The following is a 20,998-nucleotide window of genomic DNA, read 5'->3' on the forward strand; positions in this document are numbered from 1 at the left end:
TGTGACAATGATTCTGGATTTCGTGTGTTAATTTGGAGGAGAGTACGTGTTCAGTGGACTAAATTTTTCAATTGCCTGTTTACATTGGTGTTAAGTACAGTGTAATGAAAGAATTGTCAGCAACTGAAGACTCACAGCGCAGGTGGATCTGTCCAGGTGATACCTACAGCTGGGGCAGATCCCTCTCCTGTAGCACAGGAGTCCCTTTTCCCCTGCCCCCCAGTTACAGGATTGAAGTCTGCAGGTATCCAACACCTGAGTGTGGTCTTACTTCTGAGTGTGGTATGGTGACACTTGATTTAATTTTTAGTACTGTTGTATTTCATTGCCATGATTAACAATGGTAGTTAAATCCAGCTTGGATATGATCATTCCCCAGAAGGTATGTGACTTTAGAAAAACATTATTATACTCACTCTTCTGCTCTCACCTTATATATATATATATATTTTTTTTTTTTTTTATATATATATATATATATTTATATATATATTGGAGTTTATGTGTCTGTGAAATTCTGTTGATTTTTCCCTTCATTCCATCACTGTCCTCCTCCCCTCCTGCAGTTCTCTCTGACCTTTGCATCCTTCCTGGCACTTGTGAAATAACATTAATTCTTCCTTCCCTCCTGCACAGCCTTCAGGTGCCTGTAGCTGATAAAAACATCACATTGTTCGCCAGCAATAACTAAAATGCAGACAAAGGGGAAAAGAAAAGTGGTATTAGGACCTAACCAGGATCAGTGGGAGACTTTCCATCCCCTGGTGACCTTTGCATTAGATACTTTAATATGAGACCTTTTATGCTTAAAGTTTTAGGGAGGGATTTTGTGTTTAAAAAAAAAAAATAAAAAAAAATTCTTCTGCCTCTCTTAAAAACCTTTCTTAAACTTAGTTTGTGTGTGCTGGCTCTGCAGAGAAGGCTTTCTGTGTTCTCTAAAATGCAGGGCTGGGTTACACGCTAACTAATTGCCTCTCCGCAGGCCTCCCCAGCAGTACTGAGCAGTGTTTGAGTCGGGATGCCGTGCAAAGTGCCCTTTTGAAATCAATAGTGCATCCACTTCATTAATTTTTAACAGTCTGACTGAATAAACATAAGAGGTAGTGGAACTGTGGCCAAAACTATTTGCAATGTAATGAAAGCTGCTATCGGGCAGAATTTAAACAAAAAGGATAGATGGCAAAAGTAATGATCTCCTCTGCATCTTCGTGCTGAGTGTTCAGCTGCGATCCTGCTTGGCTCTTCAGTGTCCTCATCTGCTTTGGGAAACAGAGCCTGGTTTTCCACGTGTGTATAGAAGGGAACACCAGAAAGTGTTGCCTTGAGCAGGGTTTGCAGGATCCTTCCTTAGAGCAAAACTTTGTCATCAGAGAGACAGGTTCTTGTTTTTTGACGTCATGTGAAGGTCTACCAATAGACCTCATCTATGGGGTCCTACCCATGCGATGGTGTGGGAGGACCATGCCTTTTTTGACAAGGACGTTTGTGGACTGTTGAAGAGCAAAACCCTGCTGCTCTCAGCTGTTCCTGGTGGGATGGGGTTGGCACGGGGCAACAGCAGGTGGTTTGGCTGTGAGGGGTGTTACTTTCCTCAGGAGGGCTACGGCCCTTTGGCTGCAGCCCTGCAGAGACTTGAAGAACCCGCACATAGGAGTGTGCTTGATGTGGTTATCTAGAAAAAGTTTTAATGCATCGATCACTCAGGTCTCTGAACGACGTGGGCTGAGCAAAGGAAGCCAAAAAAAAAAAGACGGGAAGAAAATAGTACTCACTAGGACTCTACCCTCCTGCAGCTTTTTTTCCTATTCTGAACAGAAATTACTGAAAATACTGTACTTGCCAAAAGAACTGGTGCCAGAAAAGGCTTGTTCAACAGTAACGTGTCTGCCTCTGTCAACATCCAACTCACAGGAACTATAGGAAGGACAAAAAAATTCAAACACAAAATGTGGCATCCAGCTGGTGCCTGGGGACACTTTGTAGACAAGGAAATATCCAGAGGCCCGGGTGAAATTCGGTGTCAGCAAGAGGACCTGTGGCTTTAGCACAGCAGCAACCACAGACAGGAGGTCAGTCTTTTTAGTGGTGCGTTTCTCCCAGGTTCTCCCTCCTAGCCGCTGATAGCTGGGCAGGCGCGAAGAGGATGGGTTGTAACAGCCCCTAACACACCTTCACCACAGGCAAAGCAGCCTCCGTATAAGCAAGAAAAACGTTCTTTACCTTCAGGAGGATGTGAGGATAGTGGTTGCATCAGGCCAGTGGTTTCCTGGGTTGCCAGGTACTTTGCAGATCGAAGAGGAGGAGTGTGTTCTGTAACACAAAGCCAGATATGTTCAAAGCAGACAGAACACATACTGAAGCTTTTCCTAATACTTGCAGGTCATCTTTCCTAGGTGCGGCTGGAGGGCCATGGAAGAGCAGTGACAAGACTGAGACAGCAAAGGACTCTCTGAAAGAGCAATCATTAGAGTTATGCAAATCACTGTTGGGTTTTTTTTTTTTACTTGAAATAAATATTTTTTCTAACCAAAATACAGCTGATGAGCATTGAATTTTAGGTTGAACAAAATGATTCCAGGTAAGTGTTAAATGTTTCAAGTTAAATGTTTCAAGTCTAAAGTTAGATACTTTGGTGTATTTATTGAATTTTTTTAAAAGTTGAAATTGAGTAAATCTTTAAAAACATTTCCAAAGAATCACAATTTTATTTAGACTTTGAAATTTTCTCTAAGCTTGTCGGCTGAATCACTTCCCAATTCTTGACCTGAAATGCCTTCCCCTCCTTCCCCCCCCAGCTCATTCAAGTATACAATCTTTTGGCACAAAGTATAAATAGAGCATTTTTCTTTTCAAGCGTAAGGACCCTGGCTGTTCCAGCCTCCCATCCTTCTGTTGACAGTTGGTGTTCGGAGCCCAGCCGCCTAGTCCTCGTGAAACAGAAAGTGTAGTTGTGTAGTAATCTCTGCAGTGGTAGCAACATTTTGATCTATTATTAGCTCTCAGAGATGAGAATGTGTTAAACTGTCAGTTTCTTCTTAGCAAACCTCCCACGTCAGCATTAAAAGATCTTTCACTGTATCTTTTAATGCACCTTTCTAACAAACTGGAGTCCAAGCATGCTTTTTAGGAGTACGTTAACCACAGAGTGGCATCCAACCGTTGGTGAGAGATGTATTTACTCCGTGTGTGGGATGGTGGCAAGTCAACCAGAGCAACTGGTAGAAGGAGCCTTGTCTGAGAGACAGGGAAGAGGAGGAATAAAAATGATTGCTTGTTTGCCCTGAAACATGACAGTCTTTTTTTCTTTCCTCCCTCCAATTGCATGAGTTGGTCAAATAAATCATATTCTCCCCACAAACCCACTTCCATCCTTCAACCCTCAAATCTACAATGCTGCTAGGAAGATCAGAAATGCGTAATTGATGTTGGGTTGGTATGTGAGATCAGATAAGCAGAAGGAAACCAAGCTTTCGCAAGCTGGAGAGGAGGAGGACGATGAGATTAATCAGAGCTGTAAGTGGTTAGAGAGCTGCCAAGGTGGAAGAGAAATACGGGTCCTTTTTGTGGAAGCTGCTCTTCCCCCTGATATAACGCAGCCTCTCCCAGTTTGAACTAAGCTGTTGATATTGGAGCAATAAAAGATAAGTCCTGAACTTCATACAAATGTGCTGCTGCTTGTGTGGTATGATATGGAACTCACCGAAGTCAGTGGGAGCTTGTGTGATTTGTGTCTGCATAGTTCACGCTGGGATTCCAGCCCTGCGTGTGAACAGAGCAAGGCAGCTCGTTGCCAAGCTCGCTGACATGTGCAGCCCACACGCTGGCTTGAACTCATGGGGGGCTTAGCTGAAATACTTGGATTGGATGCTCAGCCTCTGAAGTCAGTGGAGGGACAGGGATGCTGCCCAGAGGCCATTTGGACCTTTAGCATGGTGGCTCGCTGGAGTTGCCTCTTTTCCCTGACTGCAGATGAAGCCTCAGACAAGCAGGATCCTGCCTTCAGCTTTCTGGTAACCCGAGTCTAAAGGGATGGCAGTAGCCTTTGCCTTGGTTCTAAGCCCTGTTTTAATAGAGATTTGGGATGGCCCCGATGACAGGTGATCTGTGCACAGCAGTAAGTTCAGAAGAGAGCTGGTTGGTCAGATAGGCGTCCTATCTGCTCCACCATCTTCTTTTCTCTCACATTTGGTCTTTGAGTTACTGCTTGTGTTTTGGTCCCAGGGGAAGCAGAGGATTCATGACACCTTCAGCTTCCCAGAGAAAGGCCTCCTGCTGTACCTGACCTATCCTCTGGCTCCTCTTAGCTTTTCCATCAGCAGCAGCTTAATACAAGGTATGATAAAGTCTCGTGATCCTTGTCAGTCCTCAGTTGTCTCTCCATTGTTTCGCCCCTACAGCAGCCTTCCTCAGGTACTGAACTAGGGAACTGCATCCTTCAGTTCAATAGGATCGAGGGACTGCCTGGAGAAAAACAGCAGCATTGCCATATTGAGTTGTGTTGACTGAGGTGCAGCCTTTGGATTTTTACAGAAGACATCATTTCTTAGAAGCTGCCTCAAAGTCAACATTGCATGTAACCTTCTTCCTCAACAATGTCACTGAAAATTCCAAATACCATTTGTTTAGGATGAAGTCTGTATTATTTCAAAGGAGCTAGTTTGCTCCCTTACGTTTGTCCAAGGATGACTGGACAGGAGGGTGCTTGCAAGAGGAACTGGGTAGGGAGGTGGTTTTGGAGGGTTTGTTTGCCTGTTTAAAATGAAGCTTCTAGTGGGTTAGGAATGAAGCAGTGAGAATACTGCTATATCTGGGACACAAACTGCACTGAAGCTGAGCAGTCCTTTCAACCAGTGTCTTCTAGTGCTGATCTAGACTCTGATCTTACACCACTGAGAGCAGTGGGAACTCAGCTGTTCAACAGAGTTTGAACCAGGTCAGGCACTGCAGAAAGTTATGTCAAACAGGTCAAGATCAGCACCTGGTGTCTAAGAACTGGGTTACAACAACTAGATGATAACCTGGGACTCCAACTCTCAGTGTGTGTTGTGAAACTCAGTGTTTTAAGAGGAAGTAATCTGCAGCAGGAGGAGGAAAAGACCAGAAGAACCCGAAACAATAAAGCTTGTGTGCTGCCTCTTGTAAGTAGAGTTGAGAGTAACATCAGACTACAGTAGGACATCCACACAGGAGGAGGTCTTCCAGGATGGTAAGTACGTTTGCCATCATTTTGAGAGTGCTGGGAGGTGGTCATGGAGAGATGAATGCACTTTGTTCATCTGAGGAGCTTCAAACAGCTTCCGGGGAGGACTTTGTATAGTGAAAAATCACATCCTTGTGTTAGAAATCCAAAATCTGAAACAGTTTGATGCTGATGGAGAAGTTAATTACCAAAAGTTATTTTGGGGGCAGGGAGAAAGCAGCCTTAATTTTTAAACAACAGTCTCCTGTGTGTACTCAGCAGATTGTGGTATTAGCTTGTGTTCCAGCCTGTGAAGCAATGCTAAGTAGCACTTGTATTTATTGCTCTTGGATGAACTTTAGTCATTGAAATTGGCAGCTGGTAAAGCCCTGAAAGCTTCGAGGGAGCCACAGTTAATTACTGACCAGCTACAATATTATTCTTAAGAATTCTGGTTGAGTCTGTGATGTTTTCTTTCTTGAAAATTAAACTACATTTTTTAGTGCAGTTCTCATGACTTCTGTATAGCAGCTGGGAATCTAACCCGTCACTGGTCAAGGACTTCGTTTGAACCAAATAGTAGACGACTTTACTATGGCACATATGAGATCTGCTTGCTTTCAGATTTTAAGAGAAATGCTGCTTTTTGAAGCCATTTTGTAACCGTTGCTGAAAAAGAGAACTGAAACAAGTCGTTTCTCACAAGCTTCCGCCTTCTGAAGCCATCACACTGCACCTACAGCTGCAGTTCCTTACCAAGACACTGCTTGGGTCACTGAACATATCAGGGGGAGCATTTTAGCTTTGGGAGCCAGAGGTACAAAAAGACACCTCTCAGGCTCTGGGTCTGTGATGAGAACCACACAGGGCAGCCTGGGGGCTGTTACTGGATAGCCCGGCTGGCTGTGACAGCGTTGCCAAAGCAGCGAGCTGTGGAGCGCAACCTGCAGCCTCACTGGGCTCTCCCTGCCCTAGGCTGAAGGGATGCTGTTGTTTTACAATTGTCTTTCCTCTCCACCTTTAAAATCCCTTTGCCTCAGTTTCCTACCAAGCTCCTTAGCATCTTCTCTCTTGCTCTCTCTTCTTTTTCTTCCCGCTAAGTTTTCTGGGTTGGCATTTGACCACTTTCTCTCAAGGTGGGGAAACGATGTGTGTTGCTGTCATGCAGCTTTGTCTGCGTGGTGTGTTATATCCCCCCTCTCTGCTTGGGCTGTAAGCTCTTTGGGGTAAGACACTGCGTCTTTGTACTGTGTTTAAAACATAAACTGGGATTTTAGGAGCATGGGGGGGACCTGACGTTCACCAGGGAATGGCCAACTGTCTGTCGCTGCTGGCAGCGGCTCAGTTTCTCCAGGGCTGGGAGAATGGGTGTTTACCTTCCAGTACTTATAACTATTTCTTGTGTAAAAGCTTGCATCTGGATCTGGGGGCAGCAAAAGTAAGTGCCAGTGAAAAGTGTGAGTAAAACTGCCTTGGAAAGTAGGGACTGCTGTACTGAGTGCAGCTGATACGAACAAGCAGACCCTGAAATGGAAACTTAGCTTTCATCTCTGCAGCTCTAGCATGCTTTTAAGCATGACTGTTCATACCTTTCCTTCCCTCTCCACCTTTCTCATTCTCCCTTGTCCGCTCTTTTACCTTGGGTCCTCTCTTTTCACATCCCTCTCCTCATTCCCCACATCACTGTTTCAGATCCATCTCCCTTGTCTCCCAAGACATCCTCTACCTCTTTGGTTCAGCCCCACTAGTTCTTGTGAGCTAGGTCCCACAAGAAGCCTTTGGGGCTATGTCCATGCTATGTCCAACTCCTGCCTGTTCCATGCAGTCACAGCCTCTGTACAGAAAGGTGGAGTGGGCAGGAGTTGGACGCATCATGGGTATGTGTGCCCATGCGGCCTTACTGGTGTGGGAGGGCAGACACCACGAGCCCATCCAGTTCAGGTGACAATATCTGTGAACATATGGCAAGATGGATGGAACAAGCCTGGCAGGATCCTTCCTACCTAATACTTGTTTGAGTGTGGGCACCCACAGAGCAATTGCATATCTGATACCATTACAGCATGTTCATCCTCCAGGCTACAAATGCCCGGTGGCTCAGGGATAGGAAGCAGTACTTTGGGGACTGAGCAGGTGATGCTATCATCTGGTAGCACTTTTTGAAATCTACCATACTCCAGGATGTACTTCTTGCTTCTGAGCATGAAAAACAACAGCTGACTCCTATGGGGTAAATTCACCTCTGCCATTGCAGGGATGGTTCATGACCCATGTGTGAAGTTTTTGGCTTGACCTTTTAGGAAGATAAAATAAGCAAGTGGCCAGCTACCCCTGCCCTACCATCTGCTGTGAGTTTGGGCGTATTTCGGTATTTGCTTTTGTGGTTGCCTCTGCTGGTGGTAACACAAGACTGGAGCAATACTGTTTGAGGAGAAAAAGGAGTTAACTTATTTTCTAGGGTCATGGTTGCAACAGGGGAGAAATTTATATTTCAGCCTGGTCCCTATCCCCTTAACAGTCCCTTCTGGAAGAGAGACCATCATTGAAGACAACTCACACGCAGAGGACAAGAGGAGGAGCCTAACAGAGTCGCACTCAGGATGACATTGATGCTGTACGCTATCACCCACGGTGTCTGCGCTTAATTATTGCCTGTTGGCAAATGTGTTAGCTTGCAACAGGAGACAAGTGGGTGTTGGAGGATAACTTGAAGAGGCAGTTGTTTACACACTAATTACTGCAGTGATTTTTGTGTGCAGACAGCACCAGGGAAGAACTGCAGGGACCTGCCTTTCTCACTTTGGAGTCCGTTAATGTCACTCATGACCCATAATACAGTGAGGGTGTCGCACAGATCCGTACTTTAATCTTAGAGCACTATGTGAAGCAACACCAGTAATCTGCTTTTTTAGTCTGTAACTGGCTTTATACAAATGTTGCCATAAAGCTTTATTTTTCCCCTTGTGTGCATTTCTGTTTTTCAGATTGTGAAAAAAGCATTAAAAACATCCCTGATGTTTAATGAGTCCTCCAACACGAAATTAAGCGTGAACAATCAAAAAGACGTCAAAACGGTAATTATTAGGATACACGACACTTGCTTACAAGAGCTGAGATTACACTGACATTTCTGAAAAGAGATAACAGATTAAGAAGAATGATTTTATTGCCCATTTTAGAAATCCATGTAGGTTTTGATCCTATTTGTAAACAAGTGAGTGACAAAACCCTCATTGATTTATCCAGTAAACTGATCAAATATTGCCGAGAGGGAGCAACGTGGAGCCTAATTCTGCAGCCCTGACTCAGGACAGTAAACCTTACTCACACAAATAGCCTCACTTCCACCGTTAGCACAGCATTTTTTTATTTGTTCAGCATGCCCGGAGCACTCGGACGTCACAGTGTACAGCATGGTGACAGCCAAGATGTGACTTCAAAAGAGATCTCTTACCTTAGAAATGTCTTCTAAAACCTGTGCCATGTTTAGGTCTTGCCAACGTGTTCACAAGATGAAATGCAGAACTGTTAAAAATTGGTGGGATTTTTTTTCCCTCAATGAGAGGGAAAACAAGCCAGAGGGCAAAAATGTAAGTAGATAGTTTAAAAACTTTTTTTTCTCATTCAGATCACTGACTGAAATTTATGGTAGCACTGTAGATCTCGAGAAAAGCAGAGAAAATGAAAAGTAAGAAACTTTATCCACATAGAAACTGAAATAGATACTTTCAGAGGCAACTGGTTTCTGTGGAATTTTCACATGTACCCTTTCGGGAGCTCACATTTGTAGCTAAAGCCTCATGACCACCCACAGACTCAGTTCTCCTGCCTGGAGGTTCAAAAGCTCAACTCTGAAACACACATCATTGCCTACCATGGGGTGGTGGATGGTGCCAGCTCCCAAGAATTGCCAGCAGGAGCCAGACATGATAATTGTTGAGGGGGAAATGGATCTGCACCGGTGGCTGTCTTTTCTGCCTTAATATAGGGTAACATACAGAGCCTGGTGCTGTATGTTACAGCCTGTGAGTGGCTGGACTCCAGATCTGGATATACCAGGTGGCCAGGCTATTAATTTTTTTTTTCATCTATGTTAAGGAAAAAAAAAGGAAGTACAGAAAAAAGGAAATGAAGCTAGCTCACCACACTAGAATGACAAGGAAATACTATTCACTTGCCGTATGCATCAATGAGATTTGTGTAGTTTCACTTAAGTGAGGTTTAAGTTAGAAGGCAAAACCAGAACATGTTCAGAAACCACAAAATGTCCTTCTGCTTCTTATATTTTCAGACCAGTTTTTTCTTCCCTGACTTCATGAACTTCCTCTTTATGGTAGTGCTGGGCTTGATCCCTCAGCTAATCTTGTGTTATGGATTTCCTTGTTTTGATTTTCATAGAAATTTTGTAGAACATCCATTTGTCTTGTGCTAAAATAAAGATAATCAAAGTCAAACTAATCATAAGGTTTGGGAACAAAACAGGTTTTTGATATGTTGGCACAGAAAAAAATTAAAACAAAACTAAAATCATGGTCCTCACATAACCCAACCCCTGTGTAACTCACGGTCCTCACTTGCAGTGACATATCTAAGAATACTGTCTGCCAGTAGCTGAAAGTAGAACTACTATTCAATGATTGTGATTTACTCACTTGAAACAGGTAGTCATCCATTAGCTTATATCTTCTTTATTTGGATTCTGTTCTAGTTTCAAATCTTAGGGTTAATATTGATACTTGGGCTTGTGGTCCTGATGGCTGTTTACTTCATGAGAGTGGACAGCAGAGTTAATCCTAAGGCAGAAGAAGCACTTGTCAGCATTTACGAAGCAGTGGAGGAGGAAGAAGGACTCTACAGAGAGCCCCCAGGAACCACAATAATTGAGGAGGACACTAGTAGGTCCAATGATTCCTGCAGGTAAGCCATGCCCAATGGCGCACGGAGAAGTAATCACCAGGTGGAGAAATAGTTACGATGCTGACAATATCTGCATGGCTTTTGTTCTTTTACCATCATATAATAAGTGATAAAGTACCACTAATTTGGGGAAAGTGAGGGCGTTGGGTCATTAGCAGTTGCCCATTATGAGAAGTGGTAGGGGCAGTACCGCAGCTCCACTACTGGTCCTGTGCTTTTATGCTTGGCACAGCTCTGGAGCTGCTCCACCACCTCTAGCCATCCTCCCTTTGTGGCAGTTGTGGGAGGCAGCAGAGCGACCAGTGGGCAAAGCAGACTCCACTGAGCTCAGCCTCTTTCAGAGGCTGGAGGGGACAGTGGGTGTTTGTCCTGGCAGAGGGTGGAGAGGGTACCAAAAGTGACATCCAGCCCCAAAGGGTTACTTTTCTCCTTGTCTTTAGGATAGTAAAATTCAAACCTCAGCATGGCTACTGAAAAGCCATTCTGCTGGATTTGGGAGGACAATGTACGATACATGCTTAGCTATAAAAACTGGGGATACAGAGTACTCGCAGCTTGTTTGTCAAGCTCAGCTTGTTTGCTTTTGAGTTTGACGTCCAAAATGGTCAACTGTATGGCATGACAGATGTTTGTTTTCCTGCTTGGGTCACAGCTGCTTGCTTCACGATATACAATTGCCATTGCAGCTTTGAACTTGTGGAAAATGTTCCTTATGACTTAGCTTTTGAGATAAATAGCACTGCAGCCAAACCCTTGTACCACGCCTGGATGAGACTTCTTGATATAGCCCAGGAAAAAATCCATGTGGCTTCTTACTATTGGTCTCTCACTGGGAAAGATATCAATGTCAATGATTCATCCTCAAAGCAGGTAAGCGAAAATCAACGACAAATACATCTATAGTTGTATGTCTCATGTACACATGGTAGATGGCAGATTGATTGTGCGATCTGTCTCCCAGTGACATTGCTTGACTCTTCCTGCAAACCCAGAAAGGTTTTCCATGGTAGTCTGAAGCAGCCCACCAGCTTTCCTCCTCCAGTCAAGTTAGACTCCACCTGGGCTCTGTTCACGTCGCTGAATATTTCTATGCTGTGTTTTAGGAGCAACCCAGAGGTCGGTCTCAAAACCACACTCACTTACCCTGCAGAAGGTCAGCCTGTGGTAGGGGCAGCCAGTGGCAGAAGGTCAGCCTGTGGTAGGGGCAGCCAGTGGCATGGCTGAGGAGCCTGCAGGATCCCACATACACAAGTGAACATGCCAGTTCCCACTGGCTAGCTGGAAGGGTCAGGAAGCAAAGTCTGCTGGATTTTTGACCATGTCAGAGGCTGCTTCTTCCCCATGTACAGACACAGCATCTGCATTCACCCATTTTGCAGGTGTCCCTGAACCATGCCTTCAGACAGCAGCTTAGAACATTCGGTCTCCTTTGCAGGGCTGTCCTCCTGGGCACCCTGTGCAGCCAGGCTTCCTGTGGGGCCTCTCTGGCTCCACCACCAAAAGTAAATGACAGAGGCCATGGCACAGGCTCACCTTGTGACCATCCATCATGTTTAATTGCCCCTTGGTGCTCTTTTGGCCTGTGGCAGCTGGCAACCTCCCAGGCAATCCTGAGCAGGGCCTGGGGGACAGTATGGGCTGGGGACTGTTCTGAAAAGCAGAAGGGACAAGGCCACCCTATTGCAGGCAGGTACAGAGTTTAGTCATGTGTTAGGAATCATACTGTTTGCTGATAGACCAGATGCTGGCCTGTTTATTACTGTGGGCTAAGCCTCTGCCTCCCTCCCAGCACACCTTCCTCATTGTCCTCATGGGCTCACTAGGACGGCTCTCCTTGTCTTCCTCCCTAAATGCGTCTGATGTTGTAAGCTGACTCATTTCCTCCACATGAGAAGTAAAAGTGACAGATGTAAGGCTGAGGCCTCTCTCCGCTGAAGGGACAGCTCAGTGAGGACAGTCTCTTTTACTTTTATCCTCAGAGAGAAATGATGCAGTGTATCTGTTGAGCATCAGCACTCAACAGTTGACCTTCATTGGGGCATTCACCTTTGGAGTCTTGGATGTTTGTGGTTGTAATTTTAAACCTTATATCTAATATCATCAAACGATAGAAAGAAAATTTTGAGTCATACATTGGATCAGAATCTTTGTTCCCTTTTTTCTCTAGTTGAAACACTCCTGAAATAATAGGTGAAATTTCTGACCTTCCTTGTGTTGGGGTTCTTCAAAGGAAGCATCCATTAGAACACTGTACTTGCATATATAACACTGTACTTGCATACTTGCTCATTCTATGATTCTATGATATATCTTACTAAATGTTCTATATAAAATATCAAAAAAATAACAAACAATGTACCGTGCAGGGTGAAGATATTCTGAAGAGGTTTGAGAGATTACTTGCAGAGAATGTTTCTGTGTATGTTGCAGCAAGTATACCAACTTTGGCTACAAATTCAACTGACCTTGAGTTTTTAGAGGAAAAAGGTAATTATCTCACTTCACTGATGTCCTCAGAACTTCAGTAATGCAAAAAGGCATCTAAGAGAAACTGGTCTCCACGGCCTGTTCTGGCATGGTGCTTACATGGGTCCACAGGACAAGCATTATGTGTTCACTAGTTCATGATTTCTGCGTATGTTGTCATGCCCTTAAGGATTTTTCTGAAAGTTTGCATTTTGTATATTTGTGCAAGTTATTGTATTCCCAGGAATGAATGCTTGTGAATTTTGGTAGTTATTACCAGTTGCAGGTATTAGACATCCAGACTGTCAAGGGAGCAGTGCAGATTACAGTCTCCATGCTGTAGCTAAACTCTTTCCCCTCTCCATCTTTCTTCAGGGGCTCATGTAAAAAAGATTGATTTTGGACATTTGGCAGGAGGAGTGTTACATAGCAAATTCTGGATCGTAGACATGAAACACATATATGTTGGTAGTGCAAATATGGACTGGAGATCTTTATCTCAGGTAAGCTCTGCTGCTGCATCTTCATAAATCTGGGGGAAAATTCATGTCCTACCACACAGCAGAGAAAAATCATCATGATGTAAAATATTGTCCAAGCGGGAGAAACAGCAAAGAAACCCCTGGAGGTGGCTCTTTCTGGGGCTGTGACATAGCTTGCTCTCTTTGCAGGTGAAAGAGTTTGGTGCTGTGATATATAACTGTAGCTGCCTAGCCAAAGACCTCTGGAAAACATTTAGTACTTACTGGGATCTTGGATACACTAATGCTACCATCCCATTCCCTTGGCCTTTCAATTATTCTACCCACATTAACAAGCATCGTCCTCTGGAAGTAGAATTTAATGGAATATTGACAAAAGCCTATTTTTCTGTAAGTATGTTTAAAAATAACAGGAAGGACTGTAAACTATGTTTAAGCATTGGCCAGAAAAGTTTCTTCAGCAGCCCTCAGTTACTTGTGCTCCAGTTTGATAATAATTAATTCAACAGATATTTCTGGAACTACCCAAGGAAAAAGGGTCGTCCCACCTTGGGCTATCAGGTAGTATGGCAAGGATGGGGTGCAGGTCTTCTGTTCTCACCTGTGGGCTCAATATAGCAATAAGTACCTGACCCATCAGGACACGGAAAGCTAGAGGAACGGCAGTGGTCCACCTCAAATGCTTTGTGCTATTCTATTGAAAACCGAACAGATCTGAATAGAAATGAATCACAGTCTTACAGAAAAAGGATGAAACCACTGACCTGTGTGTTTTCTTCTTTACAGGCTTCTCCTCCAGCATTTTGTCCAGAAGGTCGCACTCATGACCTCTTTGCTATAATCAGTATTATCAGTGAGGCACAGGAATTTGTCTATGTTTCTGTTATGGAATATTTCCCTACCAGCCGTTTCGTTCATCCAGAAAGGTACAATTTTAATCCTGAGCAAATCAGTTCACTGCACTATTTAAAGGAAAAATGTACTATTCCCCCTCTTATACAATGAAAATATTGAGTGGAGAGAACAGAGGCTTTGCTTTGCATTCACGACCACCTTGTAGACTGTGCAAATATCAGTGCTACAGGAAGGATGGTATCCAATACTGCCCATGTGCTTCACTAGCGTTTTAGAGCAGCCTCTTGTGTTCTTCACACAGCAAGAAAACTGTGAAGTGCCAGACTAGGGACAGTCAGGTACAACTACCTTCAAAATACAACAGAGCAGCTTTATGAATAGAGAGAGGAATGGGAACAGCAGAAATATATCTGACATCAGACTTTTCAGAGAAAATATTACTTTGCTCCCCTTTTCTGCTCCTGTTTCTCTCTTTCTGTTCTTTACTTCTGAAGACTCTTGACTTCTGGCTCTGCTGCCTGTTTGATGTACTCGACCCATAGTTTAAAGGGTGATTCTTAACTGTCCTTGCCGACCTCTGCAATGACAGCTGAAACAGTCTCTAAAAGAAACTTCTGGGCTTTTATTTTTCTTTTTTTTTTTATAACTCCATCTAAGGACATCCAAGTTCCTGAAGCATGCTGGATGCATGCAGCAGCAGCTCTCAAAGAGAAGGCGGTAGCGGTGATCTGGAGTGATCAAATTGTTTGTGGTGGAGCACTGTCGTGGTCTCAGTGGGCTGCCCAAGGTCACAGCAGAATTGTGCAGATTCTGTACATCAGCTCAATTCTGAGTAACACAGAAAGTTAGTCATGGGGCGACTACTAAGACTCCAAATCCTCTTAGATATGCTTGAATTAGGATGTTTATGTGCAACAAGTGCTCTCAGTATTATCTGCTTGTAACATTCCTGAGATTTCTAATCATCTAAATAATCTGACTGAGAAAGAAGTTCAGCTAAAATAATTATGTACAACATGGCTTGTAAAGAATAGGATGAGCTCTAGGCTGCCATTTAGCCAGAATTATATGATGCATCGTGTCCTCTGGTGTGACTGTGCAGAGCCTGTTGTTCAGCTGGGCTTGTGTGTTAGCAGGAAGGGTGTAGGGTAATAGATAGACACAGATAATTCCACTGTCCTTGAAATAAAAAATCTCAAAGACTAGCTTCCACTTGGAGGATATTTTTTATAAATCAAACAGCTTAGAGGATTTTCAGTTTCTATGTTGCACGGCTGAATCTCTGGATTTCTGATCTCCTGCTTTTAGCTAAGAATAGGTTCACAGAAAGTCTCTTTACCCCCTTAGGAATGAGTGTGTTAATACTCCTCATTCTTCATCTGAAGCCTTAATCCACCATTTGTGACATCTAGGGCCTGATCAGATGCAAACAAGAGTTTGAAAGGCCCAGGGAAAGCGGTACGGGGCCTCGGGCTATCTCCACAGCAACCAGCTGTAGTGCAATGAATTGAGGCTGATTAGTTCAGGTTAGGCTCCTCCAGCAGCTGAGGCAGAGGGAACAAAGCTGCTGTCTTAATGCCTGTTAATCAATTAGAAACTGATATATTTAAAAAAAATGGAAACTCTTCAAAAAAGGCATTTCTAAATAGCATGTTTTTCCAAGTTTTTCAGGATCTACAAGTCAGCCTGAGACTGAAAGCACATGGCCTATCCATTGATCGCGATAGGGCGATGTGCGAGGGAGTATTAGAGAATTGAGGTCGTTATACATAAGAGCAAAAGGAATAAGTTAGGCAAATTAATTCATCATTGCTCATGGGACTGTGAGCAAGTGCCAGACCTCTCTCTGTATCAGTTCTCCAAGCTGTACTAAAAATGCTTATCTTCCTCCGTGCAGCACTTGCTAGGATCTATGGAATGAAAATGCTGCATGGGCATTTGGAGTTACTAGTCCTGGGATGTAAATTGTACAGCTCTTAGTGTTGTGTAGTTGGGTGAAGGATGTTAAAAATTTTCCCCTAAGGTAGGGCCAACACATGTCAGGAAAACGGAGAGCCCCGTGTTCACAGGAGCACAGCCGTGTTTGTCACCTCGGGGACACACGGCATACTAAAGAGGGCAAGGGGGGATGGGAAGGGATAGAGCCTGTCCACGCTGGCTGATGGCACAGGACCACTGTGGACACTAGAAACAGTCTCCAGGATCCTGAAATGGGCATATTCTGCATAATGGCTCTTAGGCTTGCCTCTGGGCTCTGCACTGTCCTTTTTACTTCATGCTGTATGATCTGGCTTTACATCGAAGTTGCTATTGTTATTTTATTTTCCTAAGGAAATGAGCATTATGGCACCATCCTGTGTGCGTAAGTGTGTACATGCACTATGCTGAGTTTTAAACTTTTTGATCAATTGCAACCCAATTTGTCAGAGATCAGAGGTCTCAAAACACACTGGGAAAAGAACAGTCTGGGTAGAAGGCAGAAATCTTATTAGTACCTCCAGTGAAGGCACAAGTGCTCCTCTTACTAGACATCAGAGATCCCATCTGTGCACAGCATCACTTGTATTCTCAGTTTATTGTCACAGCTTTCTACTGAACTGTTGAAAAAATGCTCCTCTTTCCACTCACCTACTTTTCTCTAGATACTGGCCAGCCATTGACAATGCTCTGAGACGTGCAGCTTTCAACTACAGAGTGCAAATCCGGCTTCTGGTCAGCTGCTGGACCCGCTCTGACCCAGCCATGCTCTACTATCTGAGGTCCCTGCGTGCTCTCAACAACCCACGTACCCACATCAGTGTCGACGTGGTATGATAAGAAACCTGATTTTGGAAAGAGAGCTTGAGGATAGGGGCCCCACATGGATTTTTGAGTCTAAGCTGCCAGTTGCGTGCACAAGTATAAGGTTTTAGAGAAGCAGATTGTTTCCATTGTTGCAGTGACTGTTTCAGGTCCTTGAGAAAACAAGGCCCAAAAGATAACCTTTGTGGAAGCAGCTATTGCAAGCTACTTGTGATACCAAGGGATGTGCCTAGCTGCAGCACTTGTGACATTATTCAGGCGGTTCCTTTTGCTGAGCACCATGACACACCCTGCCACATCCAGTCTTTTCTTGAACACCTCCAGGGATGGTGACTCCACCACCTTCCTGGGTAGCCCATTCCAATGCCTAATAACCCTTTCTGTGAAGAAATTTTTCTTAATGTCTAACCTGAACCTCCCCTGGCGCAGCTTGAGGCTATGTCCTCTAGTCCTGTTGCTAGTTGCCTGGGAGAAGAGGCCAACCCCCACCCAACTACAACCTCCTTTCAGATAGTTGTAAAGAGCAATAAGGTCTCCCCTCAGCCTCCTTTTCTTCAGGCTGAACAATTCCAGTTTCCCCAGCCGCTCCTTATAGGAGCCGCTCCTCATAGGACATACCCATAGGACAACTTAGTGATCTTCACATAGACCTTTTCCTGTATGGAGTATCTTAAATGGGTCTAATTACCATCACTGTTTTACAATTGAGAGCTCTGCTGACTGCCTATACAAATGGACCCATTTCTGAACACTAAATATTACACACAGGCCATAGGCACTAGGCTGGAATGAATCAAGTGGGGAGGGGATGGTGTGGAAGTTCCCAATATGATGCAGTCACCAGGACAGAGAGAAGTGACATAAACAAGGAGGAATGGTTTTTACCAAAAAAAAAAACCCTCAAAAAACAGGAACAGAAATGAAGATTTTAGGAAGAGTTAACCCGAAAAGTTAGGCATCGTTGTTGTCTGCAGTACCCCTTGTGTCTGTGATCAGCCCATTCTAGCACAAAATAAGAGCAGCAATCAGTGGTAAATGCAGATCTATTAAACAGCTGCCTAAAACTGCATTTAATTGTCTGCCCTGTAATGATAATGGCAGTGCCACTAATGGAACATTGTGAAGCAAACATTATCCTTATCTGATCTCAATTGCTTATCCAATTTTATGTATAGCGGAAGTACTATTTGTTAGGTTTCTTGAATAAGAGTAAAATCTCTTTTATGGTACATTTAATAACACTGTGTGGAGTATTCTCTTCTGTTCTTTCTATACTGTTCTATTCTTTGAAAACATAGAAAATCTGCCTTGTCCAATTATTGTCTGTTCCTCACTCTGATATTTCTATTTATGTTTTTAATTTCTCTCCCTCCAGAAATTCTTCATTGTTCCGGTTCTGAATCACACAAATATTCCTCATGGGAGAGTGAATCACAACAAATATATGGTCACTGATAAAGTAGCCTATATTGGTATGTATTTCATTATTCCAAACACTTACAGTATCTTCAGATCTATAGGACTGAGACTGAGATAGGATAGGCTGCAATAGCAAAAGAGACCTCATTTTGCCATGTAAAGCAGATAAATGTATCAAAGTATATGGCTTGATCAGAATGTCTGCCGTGGGTAAAGAAGTAGAGATGTGAAGGGGAGACAATAATGTAGGTCAAGTTCAGAAAGAGATAATTTCATATGATGGTGAACCATTAAGAACAGAGCATGACAAGTCTGAGTGCACAGCCTGTGACAAGCACAGTAGGAATTTCACAGATTGTGTGCTCAGAATGGTGCAGTGATAGCTGATGCTCTACTATATAACGTTAACGTGCTTTAATAGAAGGAAATTGCTGGGAGGAATTAATTCCACACGCTGTTTGTTGAACAGAAGTCTAGGAAAGGAAATGAGAAAACTTTAATGTCAATTGCTTCTTAATTCCTGAAAGTCAGGATGGTGTTTATTTTTCACTCTTTTATTAGGATCCCTCAAAAAAGGGAATGTGAAAGGGCTCCGTCATTTCAGTCAGCTCATCCTCCAAGCAATGCAAATCAGCAAATCGCCCGATATTCCAATGGGCTGAGGACTTGCAGCTCCAGTTGCCTTTAATGGGACTTGTTTCTTACTGAGTTGTCTTTTGAAGACAGATATGCAGATAATTTGTTTTCATGCCTAAGCACCTTCTGGAATTGACAGTAGATTTTTCTGGCTAAGGCTAACACCGGGAGAAGTACTAAGTGATAAAATGTGTATTTTTTCGCAGTGTTTGATTTTCTGAAAGGTTGTAGCTTTGGAGAGAGCTCTAAATGATGTCTACAGCTGGATTCCCAGCTTTGCCTGGTTTAAAAGTGGGCATTGCATGCTGAGCTCAGAACAACTCCTGAGGATTTATTGATCAAGGGTCCAGTTTCTCCTCTTATTTTCCTTTAACAAGTAAAGAGAATTAAACCCATTGAGGATTTTTTTTTCTTTAGACACAGAAACCCCTATCAAACACTGGCTTTTACCCCTCTTATTATCCAAATGTTGCACTCTATTCCCATGATTATAATGCATAGATTCATGCATCTCTGCCACAGGCTGTGAGGAATCAGAGTGTTATGAAGCTTCACGGTTGCAGTTAATACTGACTTTCCGAAACCAGAGGTTTGGAATAAGAAGGAGGTGACCTGATTTTTGCTGCTCCGTTGGTCCTAATGAGATTTGCAGTTGTACAGCAAATCAGGAAAGCCAGGCAATGTGGACTTAACAAGTATGGAGATCAAACAGAACGCTGGGAAATGAATGTTTTCTAATTAGCTACTTTTCCATTGCATAGGGACTTCCAATTGGTCAGAAGATTACTTCATTAATACAGCTGGTGTGGGACTAATCATCAAACAGAATTCGACCAACCTGCAAAGAAGTCAACTGCCTATCCAGGAACAATTAAAACACCTTTTTGAGCGAGACTGGAATTCCAAATATGCAGTGAATCTGGAAGATGTGCAGGGACAGGAAGACTGTAACTGGAGGGGCAGACTCTGAAGTGAATTGAAATATACATTTAAAATAGAAGCAAAAACTACATTTGAATCTTGTTCCCCATGCAAAACAAGGAGCTTGCTTCTTTATGGCCTTGTCAGAGAAATTGTTGTTTCCTCATGGTGTCCACATGGTTTGATGACGCGAGAACTTCTCATAGTTGACTCTATCCGCAAAATTATTAGTCAGTGTGTGACATTTCCTTTTTTCGTGTGATTACCTCATCCCATAGTTAATTAAATGTATACAGTGTTATATGACAACCTGTCTGATACTAAAGCAAACATGGAAGATACAACCAGGTCTTAATACTTTAGAGATGCAGATCATTCTTCCTGTGCTATTTTATCATAGGAAGCTATAGGTTTCATCCTTGATGTTCCATTAACAGTGTTTGCTTATATGTGTTTAAGCATTTTTTAATAAACTCCTGGCCACTTTAAGATTTGAGCCATGTAAATAATCACCTACAGCAGTGAGGGGAGATTTTAAAAATCATTTAGGAATTAGAGGTACAGGGAAATACCTGCATTTAAATGTTGAGGCTAGTCGCCAGAGTTAAATGCCTGGGATTTAAATCTTGGGGCCAGCTTCCAGCTCAGCTGCCCTGGACCTCTGCGTGTCTGGGGGTGTTTGGATGTCTGTGCATTCGCCTCATGCAGCAAATAGGATGGGGGGAGTGGGGCAAAGCTTCTGCATGGCAAAGGCCTCCCACCTGCACTGTGGGCAGTGCTTGGAGAGCCTCCGTGCTCCTTTAGGGCTGTCCTGGTGCTGGCCCTGACCAGCATCGTGTCTCCGGGCTGCTTTTTCTTCTGCAATCACATAGGAACCATAAACCTGAGCCATCAGGTGCCTTATGTTCTTATCCACCACTGTGTAGTGGCTCTGCCCTGGGTGACTCTCAGAAGTGACAGGAAAGGAAAGCAGGGAATGTGCTCCAGCACATGGGTGAGAGTGACACCAGGCTGGGGCTCTGCGACCGCTGATGGTGCCAAGCACCTTTGCCTGACACTGGAAATGAAGTCGCTAAGTGAGCTTCTTGCTTTGGGACTGACATACAGAAGAGGCGAGAGAGCCCGAGGCAAAAGCCCAGAGCACAACTCCATAGCAGGGTCAGGCAAACCCCCTGTCCTAGGGGCACCCCGTTTCTGAGCTGTGAAAGCGCAGCGGACCTCTCCAGCCCTGAAAGGTGTGTGGCAGCTCATGGCTTCACTCTCATCGTGGCAGGGCCCCATTCAGTTGCATTTTGGCTCTGAGGCCGTCTCTCTTGCCACA

The 20,998-nt window shown here is 43.8% G+C and overlaps 1 protein-coding gene across 1 annotated transcript; it reads left to right on the plus strand.

Moving 5' to 3' along the window:
- Nucleotides 1-8,193: 8,193 nt before the first annotated feature.
- On the plus strand, nt 8,194-19,780 carry PLD4 (phospholipase D family member 4). The gene is made up of 10 exons (XM_068397547.1): nt 8,194-8,253; nt 9,888-10,096; nt 10,783-10,966; nt 12,463-12,583; nt 12,938-13,065; nt 13,234-13,434; nt 13,831-13,970; nt 16,542-16,707; nt 18,077-18,173; nt 19,518-19,780. The coding sequence occupies exons 1-10, from the start codon at nt 8,194-8,196 to the stop codon at nt 19,724-19,726; spliced, it is 1,515 nt and encodes a 504-aa protein (XP_068253648.1). The 3' UTR covers nt 19,727-19,780.
- The last annotated feature ends 1,218 nt before the right edge of the window (nt 19,781-20,998 follow it).

Source organism: Nyctibius grandis, chromosome 4 (genome assembly GCF_013368605.1).
Source record: "Nyctibius grandis isolate bNycGra1 chromosome 4, bNycGra1.pri, whole genome shotgun sequence".
NCBI lineage: Eukaryota > Metazoa > Chordata > Aves > Nyctibiiformes > Nyctibiidae > Nyctibius > Nyctibius grandis.